General features: G+C 35.5%; 5 protein-coding genes across 7 annotated transcripts in view; 4 read left to right on the top strand and 1 right to left on the bottom strand.

The window, feature by feature from the left end:
- On the top strand, window positions 1,001-2,011 carry LOC104739343 (protein YLS9-like). Its single transcript, XM_010459660.2, has one exon. It carries the CDS (start codon window positions 1,134-1,136, stop codon window positions 1,857-1,859), a length of 726 nt encoding a protein of 241 aa, XP_010457962.1. The 5' UTR covers window positions 1,001-1,133; the 3' UTR covers window positions 1,860-2,011.
- LOC104739341 (histone H4) lies at window positions 2,804-3,586 on the bottom strand. Of its 2 annotated transcripts, none has more exons than XM_010459659.1 (2): window positions 3,484-3,586; window positions 2,804-3,363 (listed from the first exon to the last, which is right to left on the bottom strand). In XM_010459659.1, the coding sequence occupies exon 2, from the start codon at window positions 3,341-3,343 to the stop codon at window positions 3,032-3,034; it is 312 nt and encodes a 103-aa protein (XP_010457961.1). In that variant the 5' UTR covers window positions 3,344-3,363; window positions 3,484-3,586; the 3' UTR covers window positions 2,804-3,031. The 2 variants fall into 2 exon arrangements, with proteins under 2 accessions (XP_010457961.1, XP_010457960.1); XM_010459658.1 differs by having other exon boundaries at window positions 3,478-3,577.
- Window positions 3,971-5,058, top strand: LOC104739340 (uncharacterized protein Mb0911c). Its single transcript, XM_010459656.2, has 3 exons — window positions 3,971-4,188; window positions 4,482-4,644; window positions 4,740-5,058. Exons 1-3 carry the CDS (start codon window positions 4,061-4,063, stop codon window positions 4,860-4,862), a joined length of 414 nt encoding a protein of 137 aa, XP_010457958.1. The 5' UTR covers window positions 3,971-4,060; the 3' UTR covers window positions 4,863-5,058.
- Window positions 6,138-12,974, top strand: LOC104739339 (probable LRR receptor-like serine/threonine-protein kinase At1g07650). The gene is made up of 24 exons (XM_010459655.2): window positions 6,138-6,372; window positions 6,520-6,700; window positions 8,007-8,078; window positions 8,163-8,231; window positions 8,337-8,408; window positions 8,537-8,608; window positions 8,731-8,802; window positions 8,910-8,981; window positions 9,067-9,138; window positions 9,231-9,302; window positions 9,382-9,453; window positions 9,550-9,621; window positions 9,709-9,774; window positions 9,857-9,928; window positions 10,016-10,051; window positions 10,183-10,241; window positions 10,327-10,721; window positions 10,816-11,011; window positions 11,102-11,242; window positions 11,324-11,442; window positions 11,561-11,771; window positions 11,871-12,111; window positions 12,199-12,349; window positions 12,448-12,974. The coding sequence occupies exons 1-24, from the start codon at window positions 6,267-6,269 to the stop codon at window positions 12,802-12,804; spliced, it is 3,048 nt and encodes a 1,015-aa protein (XP_010457957.1). The 5' UTR covers window positions 6,138-6,266; the 3' UTR covers window positions 12,805-12,974.
- Window positions 18,021-18,359, top strand: part of LOC104739338 (dof zinc finger protein DOF1.1-like) — a 2,798-nt gene continuing 2,459 nt past the window's right edge. The window contains exon 1 of one of the 2 annotated variants that reach the window (XM_010459653.2): window positions 18,021-18,293. In XM_010459653.2, the coding sequence (XP_010457955.1) occupies window positions 18,267-18,293 (27 nt within the window). In that variant the 5' untranslated portion in view covers window positions 18,021-18,266. Of the gene's footprint in view, window positions 18,343-18,359 lie in introns of both variants that reach the window. The other variant, XM_019235323.1, reaches the window with a different exon arrangement.

Here is an 18,359-nt window from a genome sequence, read left to right as displayed (position 1 = left end):
AGAGATGAGAGAAAACAAATTGAACAAATGAACTCATTTTCTTATCAAAAAGTTTACTTCATTTAACTTGCAAGAATTTTGAAAGAATTTTAAAATAAATGTTTTCTTAAAATCACCAAAATCATTTAAAATATCCAACTCAAATCAGTTTTTTTTCCCAAATGTTATCTTTATTGATCCAAACAAGTTTACAAGCCCAAAACCAGGCCCAAAGATTACATCAAAGGTTTTTTTGAAGGATAACTCTTACGCTTCTAACGTGTCAATAACAAAAACTTGTGGTGTAATCATGTTGCAAGAGAAATGATAAAACTTTCCGTCATCCTTTGCCGTTGAAAACTCCGATACCGGTGAACACTATTGACGCCGGAAAATGAGTGAAGCATCAATTTTTGGTTGTTTCTCACCGGAGACTGCATAAACAGAGAGAATGGATCCAAATACAGGGATTCCAACCCATCTAATTTTCCAAATCATCAAACAATGAGATCTGGCAAAATCAGAAAAAAGGAAAGAAATTTGATTGATCCACAAAAGCTTGCTCGATCGAAGCTCCGTATACATGTAGAAAACGGCTACAGGCAATCCAAATATGCTGGAAATATGTCTTCTTTTCATTACCTTTTTCTCATAATCATATAAGATGATTTGTTGTAAACCATAGATCTGAAGAAACAAAACCGGCGTGAGAACACCTGAGAGAGAAACAGTAAACCACCCGATCTGGTCGGATTAGATACTGTAAGATCTCAGCAGAAACCACCGGAGATCATAAAAACTAAACTCGAGGAGTTAGCTGGAGATCGCCGAAACGGCCCACCATGCATAGGTCCAGAGATATTATTGAAAGAGAAACTAAATAAAACTAAAGAAATCGGCCAAAAACCGGCAGAACTCAAATCAGTTAGAATGAGACATAACAAAACAAAAACATTTAAAAAAAAAAATGAAAACGCGTAAAGAAATTAAAAAAGAAATCGCGTTTCCTATTTTGGCTAAATGTACCTTTTCCTGCTTCCCTTTACTTACTTCTCTTCTCTTCTCTTCTCTCTTCTTCTTCACAAAGATTCAGAAACGTTCTTCATCTCTTCAAATCCCTAAGATTCCCCCAAAAAAAGTAGATCAATCAAGCTATGCAAAACTCTTCCGCACGACCCGCTACAGGTTACCCATACCCAAATCCACAACAACCGCCACCCGCCGCTTCCACCAACGGCTACCCTAACCCCGGAGCCGCTTACCCTTACCAAAACCATAACCCATACTACGCTCCCCAACAACCCAATCCACGCGCCGTCCTTATCCGTCGTCTCTTCATCGTCTTCATGGCGTTTCTCCTGATCTTAGGTCTCATCCTCTTCATCTTCTTCTTCGTCGTTCGTCCCCAGTTACCAGACGTTTACCTCAACTCCCTCTCCGTCTCCAATTTCAACGTCTTGAACAATCAAGTCTCTGGCAAATGGGATCTTCAGGTCCAGATTCGAAACCCTAATTCGAAGATGTCACTCTACTACGATACTATCCTCTGCGCTCTGTATTATCACCGTGCATCTCTTTCTGAAACGAGGCTGCAGCCGTTTGAACAAGGTAAGAAGGATCAGACCGTGGTTAATGCTACGCTCTCTGTTTCGGGGACTTATGTGGAAGGACGCTTGGCTGATGATATTGGGAAAGAGAGAGGTGCCAAGGGTAGCGTTGAGTTTGATCTGAGGATGATCTCTTCTGTTACTTTCCGGTACGGTGCTTTCCGGAGGAGGAGATTTGTGACTGTTTATTGCGATGATGTTGCTGTTGGTGTTCCTGTGAGTAGTGGTTCGGGGAAGATGGTTGGTCCAGCTCAGAGATGCAAAACTTATTGAGCCTTTTAGTGAGTTTGAGTTTGTTTCTTCCTCTTAGGGGATGATTTGTTACTTAACCAATCTTTTTTTAATTCTCGATTCCTTGTAAATCGACTATGTTCTTTGATGGAAAACAAAAGTAAAAGATTCAGCCTTTTTTAGCTTTCTCATTAGCTTATTGTGTTTTTTTTTTTTTTTTCAATTCTTGACTATGATGATTGGGTTATTATTAGCAGCATTATTCTTAATGATGCAATTGCAAATAGGATTAGATTGTTGAACGATTGGTACTTGTGAGTTCTTATTAAGATTTTTGTTGGTAATTCTCGAATGATTATGTTATTCTGTATTTCAACTTTCACCCCTGCTGCTAATGCTATGATGTCGAAAGATGGTAACTTTTGTGTGGCAAAATGATTTGAGTCAGTTTTGTTTACTCTTGTTTGAGAGTTGGTGGGTTTCATTGGGCAAGTGAGTCATAATGTCATATGTGCTCCACTCTGTGATACTATACGTGCCATTCTTTGGCTCAGTTGTTTTGGATTGTACCGCTAACGAGTGGCTGCTGGTGCTGGATGAGTGGGCTTCCTATGATCTTGATAGACCAAGTGCTCAGAATTGTAGGAAAAAGGTGTACAACAAGTGGCTGCGGCTACTCGACTTGCACTCCCTCCGTCAAGCACAAGGAGGAGTAAGAAAACGATTGAAAAGCACATTAGTACATCATCATTAGACTGTTAATCGTTTTAGACGAAATTGACTTTGTTGCTTAACACTCTCTCAGCCTTATTATAGTTTTCAAAACGAGGATTGGTCGGTCATTTAGTTTGGTTACAAACTCAGATCAGATGGAGATGCAGAATTGCAGATATCTCTTCCGCTGAATTCTCAAATTCCACTGCAATATCAACAACAAAGTTCTCGCATTGGTAAATTAGAGTTAAAACGAAGAAGAGACAAAAAGAAATTGAGCAAATGATTCATTCTCATAAGATTTTTCTGAGCATAAAGTTTGCTTAGAATTTTTTTTAGCTACAAACATCACAACGACGTAAACAAACAAACAAAAACAATAATAGTAGCTAAACAAACTCCTAGATTTACTTTTTTTTTTTTTTTAAGACTACTAATCAACACATAGCTAACACGGATCCCAGAAACAAGACATTGCGAACCCTAATTCCCAAATCGATTTAACCGCCGAAACCGTAGAGAGTGCGGCCTTGCCTCTTCAAGGCGTAGACAACATCCATGGCGGTAACCGTCTTCCTCCTGGCGTGCTCAGTGTAGGTGACGGCGTCACGGATGACATTCTCGAGAAAGATCTTGAGGACACCTCTGGTCTCCTCGTAGATGAGACCGCTGATACGCTTGACACCACCCCTGCGAGCAAGACGACGAATGGCAGGCTTGGTGATACCTTGAATGTTGTCTCTAAGAACCTTCCTGTGCCTCTTGGCTCCTCCCTTTCCCAATCCCTTACCTCCCTTTCCTCTTCCTGACATCTCCGATTTCCAAAAGAGATCTGTGAACAAGAAGAAGAAGACCAAAAGAAATAATAGAGAGAGAAATCCTAAATTTCAAGATCAATCGAACAATTGAAATTGAGATCAAATGAAATAACCGAAAATTGTAATACCTCTACCTGGTGAGATTGATCGAAAGCAACTTGACGAAGAGCTCTTGGAAAAAGAATGATAAAACAAGTGTTGTGAATCTGTCGATCAACAAGAATATGGATTGACATTTATATAAATCAGAGGCGCATACACCCACAGAGAATTAATGGTGGCCGTTCGATCATCATCTTTCAACGGACCAAGATTGCGATCCGCGTGAAATCTCCAGGAGTAATATGGATCGTTGATTATTAAATTCGACGGTGGTAGATGTTATACTAACTTTGGACATTTCCGTCAGAAGAATTGTGTGAAATTTCATCGAACAACTAAAAAGGCCCGAACATAACAATTTTAAAGGCTCATTTGTAATACAAGGCCCAATTAGTAGAAGAAGCTAAAAAGCTCACGTGGCACCACGTACCCTACACACGAAGTTTTGCACTTGCATGTAGTCGACCACGTGTTCAACTCACCGTTAAGAGAGATCATATGTATTGCCGTATTGGAATTGGGAGTAGTGTTGTCAAGGATCGGATTCGGATCAAATAGAATCGACTCGAAATCATAATCATAATAAGACTGAAAAAACAAAAAAACAAAATGGCTGCGAATATGATGAGACCGGCGTTTGCTTACTCTGTTGTGTACGTTAAGGACGTCGCTAAATCCGTTGAATTCTACTCCAGAGCCTTTGGTCACAACGTCCGTCGTCTTGATGAGTCTCACAGGTTTTTTTTTTTACATTTAAGATTCGTTGTTACTATTTGTTAGATTTCTTTTTTAGATTGGCATAATCAAAGTATATTATCAGCCATTTGTGCGCGGTGCCCTATATGATCAGGTCTGATCCGATGGCTAACAAGCATATATGCCAAGAAATTGCTTAAGGAAGCCAGATATAGCGAAACATATAGAAATCATCATCATTTTATGCTGGTGTAGCTTCCATATATATATATTCGTTCATTTATTAACTGCTTCCAGTTTATATGTGATGGATGGAATAAATTTATACATACAGGTGGGGGGAGCTAGAGAGTGGGCAAACGACGATAGCCTTCACACCGCTTCACCAGCATGAGACCGACGACCTAACCGGGAAGGTTCAGGCTACGCATTCAGCCCGTGAAAGAGCGCCCATCGAACTTTGCTTCTGTTACCCCGATGTTGATGCCGCTTTCAAGGTAAACTCAAATGTAATTATGTCTTTCTCGATGTATCTGACTTCAACATCTTATATGTGTGTATTGATACACGAGTACGATGGTGCGTTGTGCAGAGAGCAGTGGAGAACGGTGCAGTGGCAGTGAGCGAGCCGGAAGACAAAGAATGGGGCCAGAAGGTTGGATACGTGCGAGACATTGACGGCATCGTTGTACGCATTGGAAGCCACGTTAAGTGAATACAAAACCAAAAGACTCGATCACGTGAAAGTGATCATAAACTATAGTCTATATATACATATGCATACGAATAATACAAGATACTTTGCTACTTTTTTCTTCTTTGGCTAATGGGTATCCTACATAAAACAAAAGGGATCAAATGTAAATGTTTTACAAAGTGCCCAGCCTAGACACACTCCAAATCTGTTTTTCTTTGTTTGTTATTATCGTTACCCAGCGTAGGAATTATTTAGTTGAACCCAATTAATCAGCGAATTAGTTTAAGGGAGGTCGAACAATCTAGAGATGGACGGGCACTCTCGAAGCAAGGAGGAAACAAAGAATAGTATTATTAAACAAAGGATTCTATGGTGGACTAAATAGATCGATCGGTTAAATTTCACTATTACAAAATTATCATAGGGGTTTTGAGGTTTTCTATTGCTGTTTATCTTAATTATACAATGACACCACGATTTTATAGAGTAACGAACAGAAAATAATACAGGTTCTTTTTTTTTTTTTTTTTTTGGTATCGTACGTAGTGGACTAGTCGTAATCTCGTATGTTTTGTGAGTTTACTTTGGCTTTCGTAAAAGCTGAACCAGTGTTAAAGTAAAGAGATATGTTCGTATTTTGTTTGTCTTTGAAATCAAAATTAATTGTTTTTGTTTTTTAGCAATAATTGATGAGACTTCTTTAATTATTCGCTTAAATTTTGTATTAGTATAGAGATTTAGGAGAAAGATACTCAACTGTATATAAGACTTTTCAATGTTTGCTGGCTACACAATTTAGAAACTGCTACACTTATTTAAAAACTAGTTTTAAACATAAATAGTAACTATTAAAACATAAATAGTAACTTTAAACATATTTTAAACGTTTGAACGTCATGTCTAATAGGGGTTTTTTTTTTGGTAAGGGTCTAATAGGGGTTAATACCAAAGGTAATGTTTATTTCGTTTTTTTAACAACCACATAAAAATTAAAGCAAAACGTAGACTAGCCTTAAACGAAAATACAAACTAATCTTTAAGCATAGACTAATGAATCACGAAATCGCTTGGAGTAATAATCTATGCAGGGTCTCTGTCAAATTTTAGCAAAGCATATGTTAAAGTATTACTGGGTCCAATTAATTATTATGCAAGCATAAACATGTAGTATGTAGTATACACAGACACACTAGTATGGGCTGAAGACCAATGAAAATATTGGTTGATGTAATAAAATAATAACGTCGCAAAGTACAGCAAACCTTATTAAATCCTGACGACTAAAAAAAGTGTGGTCCATAAGCTCGTTACCATAACTTCCTACACTGTCTCTCTCTCTCTCCCTCTATCTATATCTCTTATAAGCTTTTTTTTATCGGACAAGTGATGCGATATTTTATTATTTTTGTTGTATAGAAAAAGATGATGATTTCTGTACATCGGATATATTTCATCATCGTCCTCTTCACTTTGATTTTCCATTGCCGTCTTGGATTTTCCGACAATACTAAACTACACGAGGCCGAAGGTACTTCCCCTAAAACCACTTTCTTCTTTGTTTTCCATATACGAAACTAAACTGTGCTTCTTCTTTTTTTTTTTTCTTGAGAAATTTGGATTCAAAGCACTTTCTTGATCTCTGATGATGATGGTAATTGTTTTTGAATTTGGGAAGTGAGGGCACTAAAGGAAATAGGAAAGAAGCTAGGGAAGAAAGATTGGAACTTCAACAAAGATCCATGTAGTGGTGAAGGCAATTGGGTTGATACAAGTTTTACAACCAAAGAGTTTGAGAGTAATCTCACTTGTGATTGCTCTTATCCTCCTCCAAACTCATCTTGCCACGTCATTAGAATGTAAGTCTCCTCCTCTTCTTCTTCTTCTTCTTCTTCTTCTTCATCTTACTCTACTCTCCTTGCCTTTCTTATCCTCTTTATTGATTTTACCCAATTTTCGAAATTACACAATATTTTTTAGTCCAATACTCGTGTCGGTGACAAGTCAATGTATATTGGGATTTCACCGTCAGTTTTGAGAATTTTCTTTTTTTTCCATGGAATAATTTGGATTTTTTTACTTTAAGCTAAAACAGAGTAGTGGCGCTAGTTAATGGTGACAATTGAGGGGAAACCACTAAATTCATTGGTGAGGTTAGGTAGTAAGAAGATTTACTTAGCTTTTACATTAACTCCACAACTCTCACTTTAATGACAACCACTAACCATACGTCTATATACCCTGTTTTAGTAATACTGAAATGATAAAAACTACTACTATATTTTTAGAAATTTCCGAATTATATTTTGAAAAGTAGATCGACCTCTATTTTTTTAAAACGTGAGGTAAGATAAGACTATAAATATATATATATATATATATATATATATATTTTAATAACACTGCCTACTCTTTTGTATTATTTCAGACACTTGTTCTATTTTATAGTTTTTAGAATAATTACAAGAGCTAAATAAGAGTTTGGTGGGATGTAAAAGAACTTGTGACTTAAGATTAAAAAAAAAAAAGTTTGATTTGTCTATTTGTGACGACAAGGTTACTTTGCCAGGCTGGACATGGCAGCTGGTCGTTTGACCCATTGACCGAATATATGATTCAAAAATATAATAACGCGTTTATTTTTTTCGCCTTATTCCATAGCTAGTAGACTTTAGTCACTTTACTATAAATCGCTATTAACAGAAGAAAAAAATACAATATATAATACAAAAAACCAATTAGAAAATGTTAGCAAATTATTTTTCAAAGAAGACCCTTTGACTTTGAGAAACCAAATTGTCAAAGTAACAAAGGAAAGTCAAATCGGTTACTGGTATAAAACCTTTGACCGGTTTAAATCGGTTATCTGTCTGGTTTGAGTTTTAAAATCCTAAAGACTATTCATATCCGGTTTATTATTGTTGTGCAGAGCTCTCAAGTCGCAGAATCTATCAGGCATTNTTTGTATTTAATGTTAGCAAATTATTTTTCAAAAAGAAGACCGTTTGACTTTGACAAACCAAAATTGTCAAAGTAACAAGGAAAGTCAAATCGCTTACTAATACTGGTATAAAAAAACTTTGACCGGTTTAAATCGGTTATCTATCTGGTTTTGAGTTTAAATCCGAAAAGACTATTGATATCCGGTTTATTATTGTCGTGCAGAGCTCTAAAGTCGCAGAATTTATCAGGCATAGTCCCTCCAGAGTTTTCTAAGCTTCGTCACCTCAAAGTTTTGTAAGTAAACGAACTAAAAAGACTTGATCTTTTCTAAACCCTAGATATTGGTTCTTAAGTTCTTCTAATTTGGGGGGGGGGCAGGGACCTAAGCCGTAACTCTCTGACTGGTTCCATTCCAAAGGAATGGGCTTCTATGCGCTTGGAAGATTTGTAAGTGTATCTTCTTTATTAAAACTGCTTCTGTAAATGCAATCAGTTTTGTTTTAATTAACTGTTAAACGCTTTGTGGGTTACTTTTTAATTTACATTACACAGATCTTTCATGGGGAATCGATTGTCTGGTCCATTCCCAAAAGTCATAACCCGCCTTACCACTCTCAGAAACTTGTATGTTGTTTTTGTTCATAAATTGTATTAACTAGACCCTAGATTGAACCCTATCACAAATTTTTCTAGTTAGTTATGTTTCACATCTAGATATTAATGTGTTCAATTCATCATATGAAACTACGCAGGAGCCTAGAAGGAAATCAGTTTTCAGGACCAATCCCTCCTGAGATTGCAAAGTTGACTCATTTGGAGAAACTGTTAAGTTTCTTTTCTCTTTCTTTATTTCAAATATTTCTTCTTGTTTTTTTGCGTGTGTTTGACATGTCAAGTCTTTTTTGGCTTCTTATTTAACTTATCATTCTCTCTGTTTTTGCCTCAGTCATCTACCTTCAAATGCTTTCACTGGTCCATTGCCTGAAAAACTTGGATTGCTCAAGAACATTACTGATATGTAAGAGAATTTAGTTTTACATGGTTGATATGACATACAGAAAACTTTAGTCTTTGTTGGATGACTTCTTTAGTACTTTTAATGATTGTATTTGTGTGGGTTGGTAGGAGGATAAGTGATAATAATTTCACTGGACCAATACCAAATTTCATCGGCAACTGGACAAGAATAATAAAACTGTAAGATTCAATCTTTCTCCATAAGTTCTTGCTTGTCCCCAAGAAAGGCATACCAACCAAAGAAGTCTTTTCTTTTTTTTTGCAGGCAGATGCATGGTTGCGGTTTGGATGGTCCGATACCTTCCAGCATCTCTACATTGACTAGCTTGACTGATTTGTACGCCATTGTAACACTACTACATTTCAAGTTTTATTACCTCACAAGATCATTATCAACATAGTTTTTCTTTGGTGTGTTGTGATTGATAGAAGGATTAGTGACTTAGGAGGCAAACCGTCTCCCTTCCCTCCATTGAGTAATTTGGAGTCTATCAAGTCGCTGTGAGTTAATATACAATCTGTATGTTGTGTTTGCTATACAGTTTTGCTATAAAACGTGTTTAATCTATCTCAAATGCAGGATACTGAGAAGATGCAATTTAAATGGCCCAATTCCAAAATATATTGGGGATATGAAGAAGCTCAAAACACTGTAAGTCATGTATATACAATTGAGAAAAGAAGAGTTTTCAAATGATTTATGTTTCCATGTAATGAACTCTGTACGTTGATTATGTTTACTCTGTAGTGACCTCAGTTTTAATCTCTTGAGTGGTGAGATTCCTTCATCGTTTGAAAATATGAAGAAAGCCGATTTCATGTAAGTACGTCACTAGGAGAATAGAAATTTTTGTTACAGAATATATATATCGTAATTGTGAAAGTTTTTCTAAATCTTCCCTATCAGTTATTTGACAGGAAACAAGTTGACAGGAGGTGTTCCAAGCTACTTTGTTGAAATAAACAAAAACGTGTATGAATTCATAACTCTCTTAACATTCCAAGTACCTACTAAACAGATTTAATAAACTGTATTTGTTCTTCCTGATGTGCAGAGATGTTTCTTACAACAATTTTACTGATGAGAGTTCAATTCCCATTAATCATGAATGTAACCGAGTTACTTCGTAAGTTTATTGAATGCACTCTTACATTCAGAACATTTTTTGTTCATACCTTCGCTGAAACAACAATCTTGTGCTGTTATTTGTCAGGAATTTGGTGGAAAGCTTCGCCACGGGGAACAAATCGTAAGAAACCATCTCTATGTATATAAAACTTATTGTTGATCATGACTTTGTAGTGGTCTCTTAAATCTTTGCCCTCTCAGTTATGATTAGTTTAACTGAACCAAAAACTGTCTCTGACTTTGGTGTTGCAGGCACAAGGGTTCAACCTGTTTTCTTCACAACATCCCTTGTGTTCATCCTAAAAGAAATCGTAAGCAACAACAACGCTTTTATTGTGTTCATCATATTCTGGTACTATCCTTGTTCTTGATTAAGGAAATGAAATTTTCTTGTAGACATATATAAATTGTACATAAATTGCGGAGGAGGTGAAGTAAAAGTGGAGAAAGGAAAAACATATCAGGCTGATGACGAGCCCAAAGGTGCTTCTATGTACTTCGTTGGCGCTGACAAGCACTGGGCGTTGAGCAGCACAGGGAACTTCATGGACAATGATGACGATGCTGATGATTATACTGTGCAGAACACGACCAGGCTATCAGTTAATTCTTCCTCTCCCAGCGTTGGACTTTACAGGACAGCTCGTGTCTCTCCTTTATCGTTGACTTACTACGGACTCTGTCTCGGAAATGGGAACTACACTGTGAATCTCCACTTTGCTGAGATCATCTTTACCGATGACAATACATTTTACAGTCTCGGCAAACGTTTGTTCGATATTTATCTTCAGGTACGTATTTGGAGTCAATAGTCTCTTACTTACTCGTTACAGAAAAATGTGAATCGTAACATATTGTATTCTTGCTTGTTTTATCTGCTCACAGGATCAATTAGTGATTAAAAACTTTAACATTCTAGAAGCAGCTCGAGGATCAGGCAAGCCAGTCATAAAATCGTTTATGGTAAATGTAAAAGACCATACTCTGAAGATTGGTTTGCGATGGGCTGGTAAAGGGACAACCGGCATTCCAATTAGAGGTGTATATGGTCCTATGATTTCAGCTATATCAGTGACACCCAGTAAGTTTTGTTTTTTCTGATTGCACTTTTCTATAAATCATTGGAATCTCTTTGGCAGATGATTGATAACAGTTTTTTTGCTTGTGGCAGATTTCAAACCTCCGGTATATCATGACGTTAAGGCTATCGTATTAAAAGCAGGGGTACCAGTTGCTGCAGCAACACTTCTTTTGTTTATCATAGTTGGCGTATTCTGGAAAAAACGGCGTGATAAAAATGCTATTGACAAAGGTATAAGCTAATTTATGCGTATTATTATGTGCTTTTTATGTATCCTGGCGCTTTAATGTCAAATTTCTTATGGAAGAACAGAGCTAAGGGGTTTAGATCTTCAAACTGGAACTTTTACTCTACGACAGATAAAAGCAGCCACTGATAACTTTGACATAACAAAAAAGATTGGTGAAGGTGGATTTGGCTCTGTTTACAAGGTAATTCACTTGTATTCTTCAACATTCTTAGCTCTATATGAAACCGTTTACAGTAAAACTAGAAGATGTGTAGATTTTGGAAGAGATATTAAGAATGTAGTGCCTTGTCTTGTTGCAGGGTGAATTATCTGAGGGAAAAATGATTGCAGTCAAACAACTGTCTGCAAAATCGAGGCAGGGAAATCGTGAGTTTGTAAATGAAATAGGAATGATCTCAGCACTACAGCATCCAAATCTTGTTAAGCTATATGGATGTTGTGTTGAAGGAAACCAATTGATATTGGTGTACGAGTATTTGGAGAACAATTGTCTATCTCGTGCGCTATTTGGTATGTTTTAATCTTTTGAATTTGCAACTGTGAAAGTATATGAACAATTGATCCAGTGGCATCACAGCTCAAAATCCGTATGGGTGATCTTGTTTGTAGGAAAGGATGAGAGTTGTAGACTGAAGCTAGACTGGTCAACAAGGAAGAAGATTTGTTTGGGGATAGCTAAAGGACTAACATTTCTCCATGAAGAATCTAGGATAAAGATTGTACACAGAGATATTAAGGCAAGCAACGTGTTACTCGATAAGGATCTCAACGCTAAGATCTCTGACTTTGGTTTGGCGAAGTTGAATGATGATGGAAACACACACATCAGCACCCGTATTGCTGGAACTATGTAAGGCTCTTTTTTACTCATAAGTTCAAGCAGAGAAATCTTAAGAATACAATAACAGAAGTTTGATATTTTCCATCTGCATTGCAGAGGTTATATGGCTCCTGAATACGCGATGCGGGGTTACTTGACTGAGAAAGCAGATGTTTATAGCTTTGGCGTTGTTGCACTCGAAATTGTAAGTGGAAAGAGTAACACAAACTTTAGGCCAAGCGAGGACTTCGTCTACCTTCTTGACTGGGTAAACAGTCTTATCCCTTTCATCTACTTATAAGTGTAGTTCAGTTATATAATAAACCAAAGTACATGTAGGCTTATGTTTTGGACAAATACATGTAGGCTTATGTTTTGCAAGAGCGAGGATCATTGCTAGAGCTAGTTGATCCAACGTTAAGTGATCACTTAGAAGAGGAAGTCATGTTGATGTTAAACGTGGCATTGATGTGCACTAACGCGTCACCGACGCTAAGGCCTACGATGTCGCAGGTGGTGAGTCTCTTAGAAGGAAAGACAGCGTTGCAAGAGCTGCTGTCTGATCCGAGCTTCTCAACGGTTAACCCAAAGCTTAAAGCCTTGAGGAACCATTTTTGGCAAAACGAGCTGAGCGATATTAGCTTCTCCACTAGCGGGAATTGTACTGCTGCCTCTGTTAACTCACTCGTTGATGCTGAGGAGAAAACTGGACTTTTGCATTAAGTTCTGATCAAATTCCAAATTTTAAGTGAGATTCCTGAGAGTGGTTATTAAGTTTTTTCACCAATAAATAGTTATTTTTCGTAAGTGTATATATATATTTTTTTGGGAATTTTGTTGAATCTACCACATTCCATATAGACTTTTTTAAAATGCCATATTTGAAAAATCTTTTCAAAATTAGCACAAATTAACTTTTGTCGGATAATAGAAAAACGAAATTGTCCCTGCAGAGAAAACAAAACTCTTCGGTTTTTGATGTGATGTGGGAACCAGAATAACATTAATTATAGAGATATTTTAAATTTAAATTAAAAACACAAAATAAATAAATAAAAAAGATCGGAAATGGAGATATTTATCTGAAAAGTTATTTTGTTGTTTTTTCTGTGGACCAAAGAACAAATAATTATTGTCTATACGAAATTTGGTGGAATAGCATAAGATGGTGGACAAAATTTAGTTTTGTGAGTGTCTCGTAGACAAGTTGAGGAGTACAAACTTGTCCATTAGCTTAAATTACTTGTCTAGAACATTAATAAATAAAAGACTAGTTGTCTCTCCTTTGTGCGAGTTTAAAACTGGTCCACCGAATTAATAAAAATGTTGTTTACTAGAATTTTTGTGAATCATCTAGTGCATGAAAAATTTAATAGAGGACAAGTGGACATTGTGGACAATTGTAAAACTTGTCTATAGAGTAAATAAAGTATTGTCTTTGTAAAATAACTTGTCCATGATAAGATTAATAGTGGACAATCTGGTGCGTTTAATTGGTCCATCGGTCTTGCAAGGAGAAGAGGAAGACTATGCCAACGACGAATGGTCAGATCCGGTAGTGAAAGTAAGACCAGCGACAGAACTAAAGGCAAGGGCCAATAGATATATATATGAGGAGGCGATCTGACGGTTCCGGTAGGTCCGGCAAAAGAGCTCTGGCGATGGTGGTTGTAAGAAGAGCTCCGAAAAGAAATGAAGACGGAGATGTGGAGGAGGATGACGGAGCTCCGAACGGAGCAGAGGATCCGAATCAGAGGATCCGAATCCGAACGAAGAAGTAGACAAAGCAGAGGAACCAAATCCAAACGAAGGGTTGAGGAAGCTTTGAATCCAAAGGATGGGGGTGTGGAGGAAGCAGGGGTTGATGATGCGGTGGATCCGTAACCAAATCCGGTGGAGCTAGGGTTTGAAAATTGGTTAAAGGAGAAAGATAACAGAGAAGTGGTAGATGAAGCAGAAGATGAAAAGATCCGAGAGAAGAGTGTAGTTTATTAATAAAAAAACAAATAAACACTTTTCTATTGTTCTGCAATGTAAAACAAATCGAGGATACAATAGTCATTTTAATATGCAGGTGTGGTATATTGAAAAAGGAGGTTTCTAATGTGGTACATTGAGAAAGTTTGAGTTTCGAATGTGGTATAACTCTTAGAAAACTCTATTTTTTTCAAGTCTTCTAAAGCTCAAATATTGTGTGACATGTGAAGTAGTAGATTGATCCCAAAATATATTGACAAAAATAATCCTTAATTAATTGGCACTTTATCTGCAACTCATATAGACAAAACCGGATTAAAAACTTGAATAGCATCATCAACTAATATTATGGCAAGTCCAAAAATTAGGGGTGGGCATTTAAACCGAACCAACCGAACTCAAACCGACCCAAACCAAACCCAATCCTACACTCCAATCATTCAGTTATGTTTCTTCTCAACCCAAATGGTTCGGATCGGTTTGGTTTTAAACCGAACCGAACCATTAACCCAATATGTTTCTTAAATTAATTAATAATATTATTAAAATTATAAACATGTGATTTTATCTATTACCACTTGCATTTTATTTATATTTACAACTTTTCTAATAAAATAAATTTAATATAAATATAAATTTAATTATATTTAATATTAGGTATTAATTTTAATTTTCTATCTTTGTTAGTTTATTTGATTAATTAACTATTATAAAACCATATTCAGTTTTAATTTGTTACATTAAATGATTCTTAAACCAAATTAAAATTGAACCAAACTATAACCATACTAAACCGAACTGAACCGAACATAAACCGATCCGAACACAAACCAAACCAAACTATCTTCGGTTGAGTTTGGTTAGAATTTTTACAAAACTGAACAAACCGAACCAAACCGAATCCGAACTTAAACCGAAATGCCCACCCCTACCGAAAATGGGGACACAACTACGAGATTTTATATATCAGTATATCACTAATTAAGAGTCCATTCAACATTCAGATATAATTTACCTACTAAGTATCAAGAAAGCATCACTTTTACTTTATGCGTTTCTTTTGATGTTTATGTAATTTTGTTGGTACGTTCATAAAGATTATAAGATTGATGCATAAATGATTTATTAATTAGGATTTATAGATTTTGGCTGGTACTTCAAATGCTTTTTATCTAACTTTGTCTGATAAAAGTTTGAATCGTACTATACTGCGACAATATAGATATGTCCCTTAGTAGATAGTATATCATATGGAAGATAAGTAGACAGAAATAAAATTAGAATGTTTGATTCTCGTAAATTTCTTTTCAAGATTAACGAACATCATTGTGTTATTGGAACTCTAAAGCTCTAGTTCGATTATCGTCAACTGAAATGTGTAATGTATTACATGTACGTGTGACGTATTTGTGTGTGTGTGTGTGTAATTGACAGGTAAAGATATTAAGAGGGGTAAGCTTTTGCACAGATATAAAAATAAAAGGCTTATAAATAGGGGAAAAGCTGGAGGGAGGGAGGGGGGGACGGTGCAATTAATTGACAAGGAATCAGATTCCCACACCACCATTGTTCTTTACTTTACTTTCCTGTCCTTATCATTTCTTCCACGTTTTTTTCCTCTATTATTACCATTTTCTATTAATTGTATTTAAATTATTAAAATTGTATTTAGTTAACAACATACTCTACAACCCTAAGTAAGGGTCATTTTTTATTGAAGAAAAAAAAAGAGAGTCATTCTTGGGTAATAATACGAAAACCTTTTGTATAGAGCATAGATATAGCTAGATATCATGTGAAGATTATTCTTTCTTTTCTTTTTTTTTGTATGTTTAAACAAAAAGTGAAGAATCTTTTGTAGAGTATAAATTTTGAAGTAATCGAAGCACTTTGCTATAGGATACTGGCGTGAGCTGCATACGTGACTTACTATTGTGCAGCATCAATATCAAAAGGCTCTAAAAAAGTGATGGATCATTCAAGAATCCTTTCGCTATTAAACGTTACTTGTAAGTTACCCTTTTTAGATAAAAATCATATTTTTGTTACGTGCAAACTGTAAGCATATGACTAGTTATATATATATCAGTACTAGTTATATGGGCGACAGCAAGAATCACAGAAAATATTTTAGACAGCTAGCTGAGAACTAAATTTGGAACCAGAGTTACGTTTTGGCCGCAAAAATACACACCATCATACAATACATGCAGAAATTCAATTATATTGACGGATCAATAATATCACAATTTGTGTCTTACGTATGTTTAAGATCGTTCAATTCGCAGATCTTTTTATTTCATACTTTTTTTTTAGGTAATTTTAGTTAGAAAAAAAGTTCTCTTGTTGTATTTATATTGATGGCGTATATAGTCTTTTAATATACGCCAAATTGTCAGTGATGATATCAACATTTAGGTTTACGTGAAACACAAATTCCAAGGAAAAAGCCGGAAATATCTCAAAAATGACAATTTATCCAATCTAAAGGGCGAAAGGAGGAAGAAGAACGATAAGAGTGTACATGATGGTTTTGGTATATAAAAAGGTATTCGTGATGGGTTCATGCATGAACGTCCTTTTATTTTTTTCGTTTATTGAGAATTTTTTTTTTTTAGACTATTCGCGGTGGAGAGATTTGCCCCACTGGAAGCAGTGTGTTATAATAATGTAGCAAGTAGGCTATGTTTGCCGGTCCCTTTCTGAAAAGGAAGTTTAGCAATTTATAAACGAAACGAGTGATCAATGAAGGGATAAGAGAATAAAAAGAAAAATTAAAGTAGAGAAAATGTAGAGACAAACTGCAAAATGGAGAGCTCTTTTAACAAGTAGTACGTTTTGTGACATAATATTTTGGACCAATAAATAAAAGTTGTAATTAATCGGAAACGAGCGACTCTTTCTTCTCTTTAAAAACCAAACTTCATTATCTAATGGAAGAAGTAAGACCGGCGGTCATGTTGGATTGTCTTCTAGTACTCTTGAGTTTTCATAAAATAGGAAAAAATATATTGAAATAATTACGAACGACACATGTTATTTATATATAGCTTTTACGCTTATTTATGCTACTGAATGCAAATTTTCTTTAATTTATACCATTGCATAATAGACAAGATCCCACCAAAAGTGTAATAGGGTATGATGATGATATGCTTTATTTATGGCATATGGGGCTTGCCATCTACATTATAAAGAATAATTGTAGAAAATAATTTATTTTTGTAACTTAATTTGCCCCAGTATAATACATCCATCTTTTTCATTAATAACAAAAATGTCTCTATAGAGAGGCACGTACGTGAGAAAAAGAGAGTGTTCGGCGTTGGTACTGAGCCTCCATAATAATGAACAAAACGGCGCAGTTTGGGATTAAGATGATCAGAGTTATATGAGTTTGATTTTTAAAGATTTCCGAGTTTTGATGAAATCTATGACAGGCCAGTGAATACTGTTTAGAATGTTGGAATGAGTATAAATTTTTGTGATTTGCATGGTTTATGTAATTATGAAAAAATCGACTATGAGAAAAATGAGAAAACCAACAATATTATTGTAGGATAAACACGTAAATGTTTCTAAAAGTTGTAAAAGTACCTCGAAAGATATTTAAAATTTATATTAGAAAAAAATTAGTTCAAAAATTGTTATATTACATAACTATATTACAAAATATATATTTAACGTTTCTTCAGATTAAAAAAAAGTTATACAACTTCGTATAGTTTCGTCGAACGTTTCTTCTATATATATTATTCCATAGACGCCTAGGAGAGGAACCTTATAGGCGAAGGAAAACGTCCCCACTCAAACCCTAAAAATGGGAATCAGAAATAAAAAATAACACACAAATGAAGTATAGAGACACGTATATGAGAGTGGAATTATAGAAATATATAGAAAGCATAAAAAGAACCGAAATCAAATTCCTTTTCTTTTCTTTTTTTTTTTCTCATTAAAAAGCATTTTTCTTGCCTTTAATTAATTTGTCTTTGTTCTCCTTCTCTCTTCTCACTTTCCTTTCTGATTTTGTGCTCTCTTAGCGTTTCTCTTTGGTCGTCTTGCTTCCTCTCTTTCGTTTTGCCTTTGTTTGTTTCTTTTTTTTTGATTCCCCCACCAATTTTTCCCTTGGAGTTCTTTCCCCTTAAAGATCCATCAAACTTTATTAAAGAAGGTCGAAGAAAGAGATAATAAAGGGTAGAAGAACAATGGCTTTCTCATCTAATTGGTCACAGGTTCACTTCTTCTTTGATCTTCCATTACTAAATGTTCTCTCCTCTTTTTGTAATTTCTCTCTTAAA

This window comes from Camelina sativa, chromosome 14, assembly GCF_000633955.1.
Source record: "Camelina sativa cultivar DH55 chromosome 14, Cs, whole genome shotgun sequence".
Classification (NCBI taxonomy): domain Eukaryota; kingdom Viridiplantae; phylum Streptophyta; class Magnoliopsida; order Brassicales; family Brassicaceae; genus Camelina; species Camelina sativa.
This window is presented reverse-complemented; position numbering and strand designations above follow the sequence as displayed.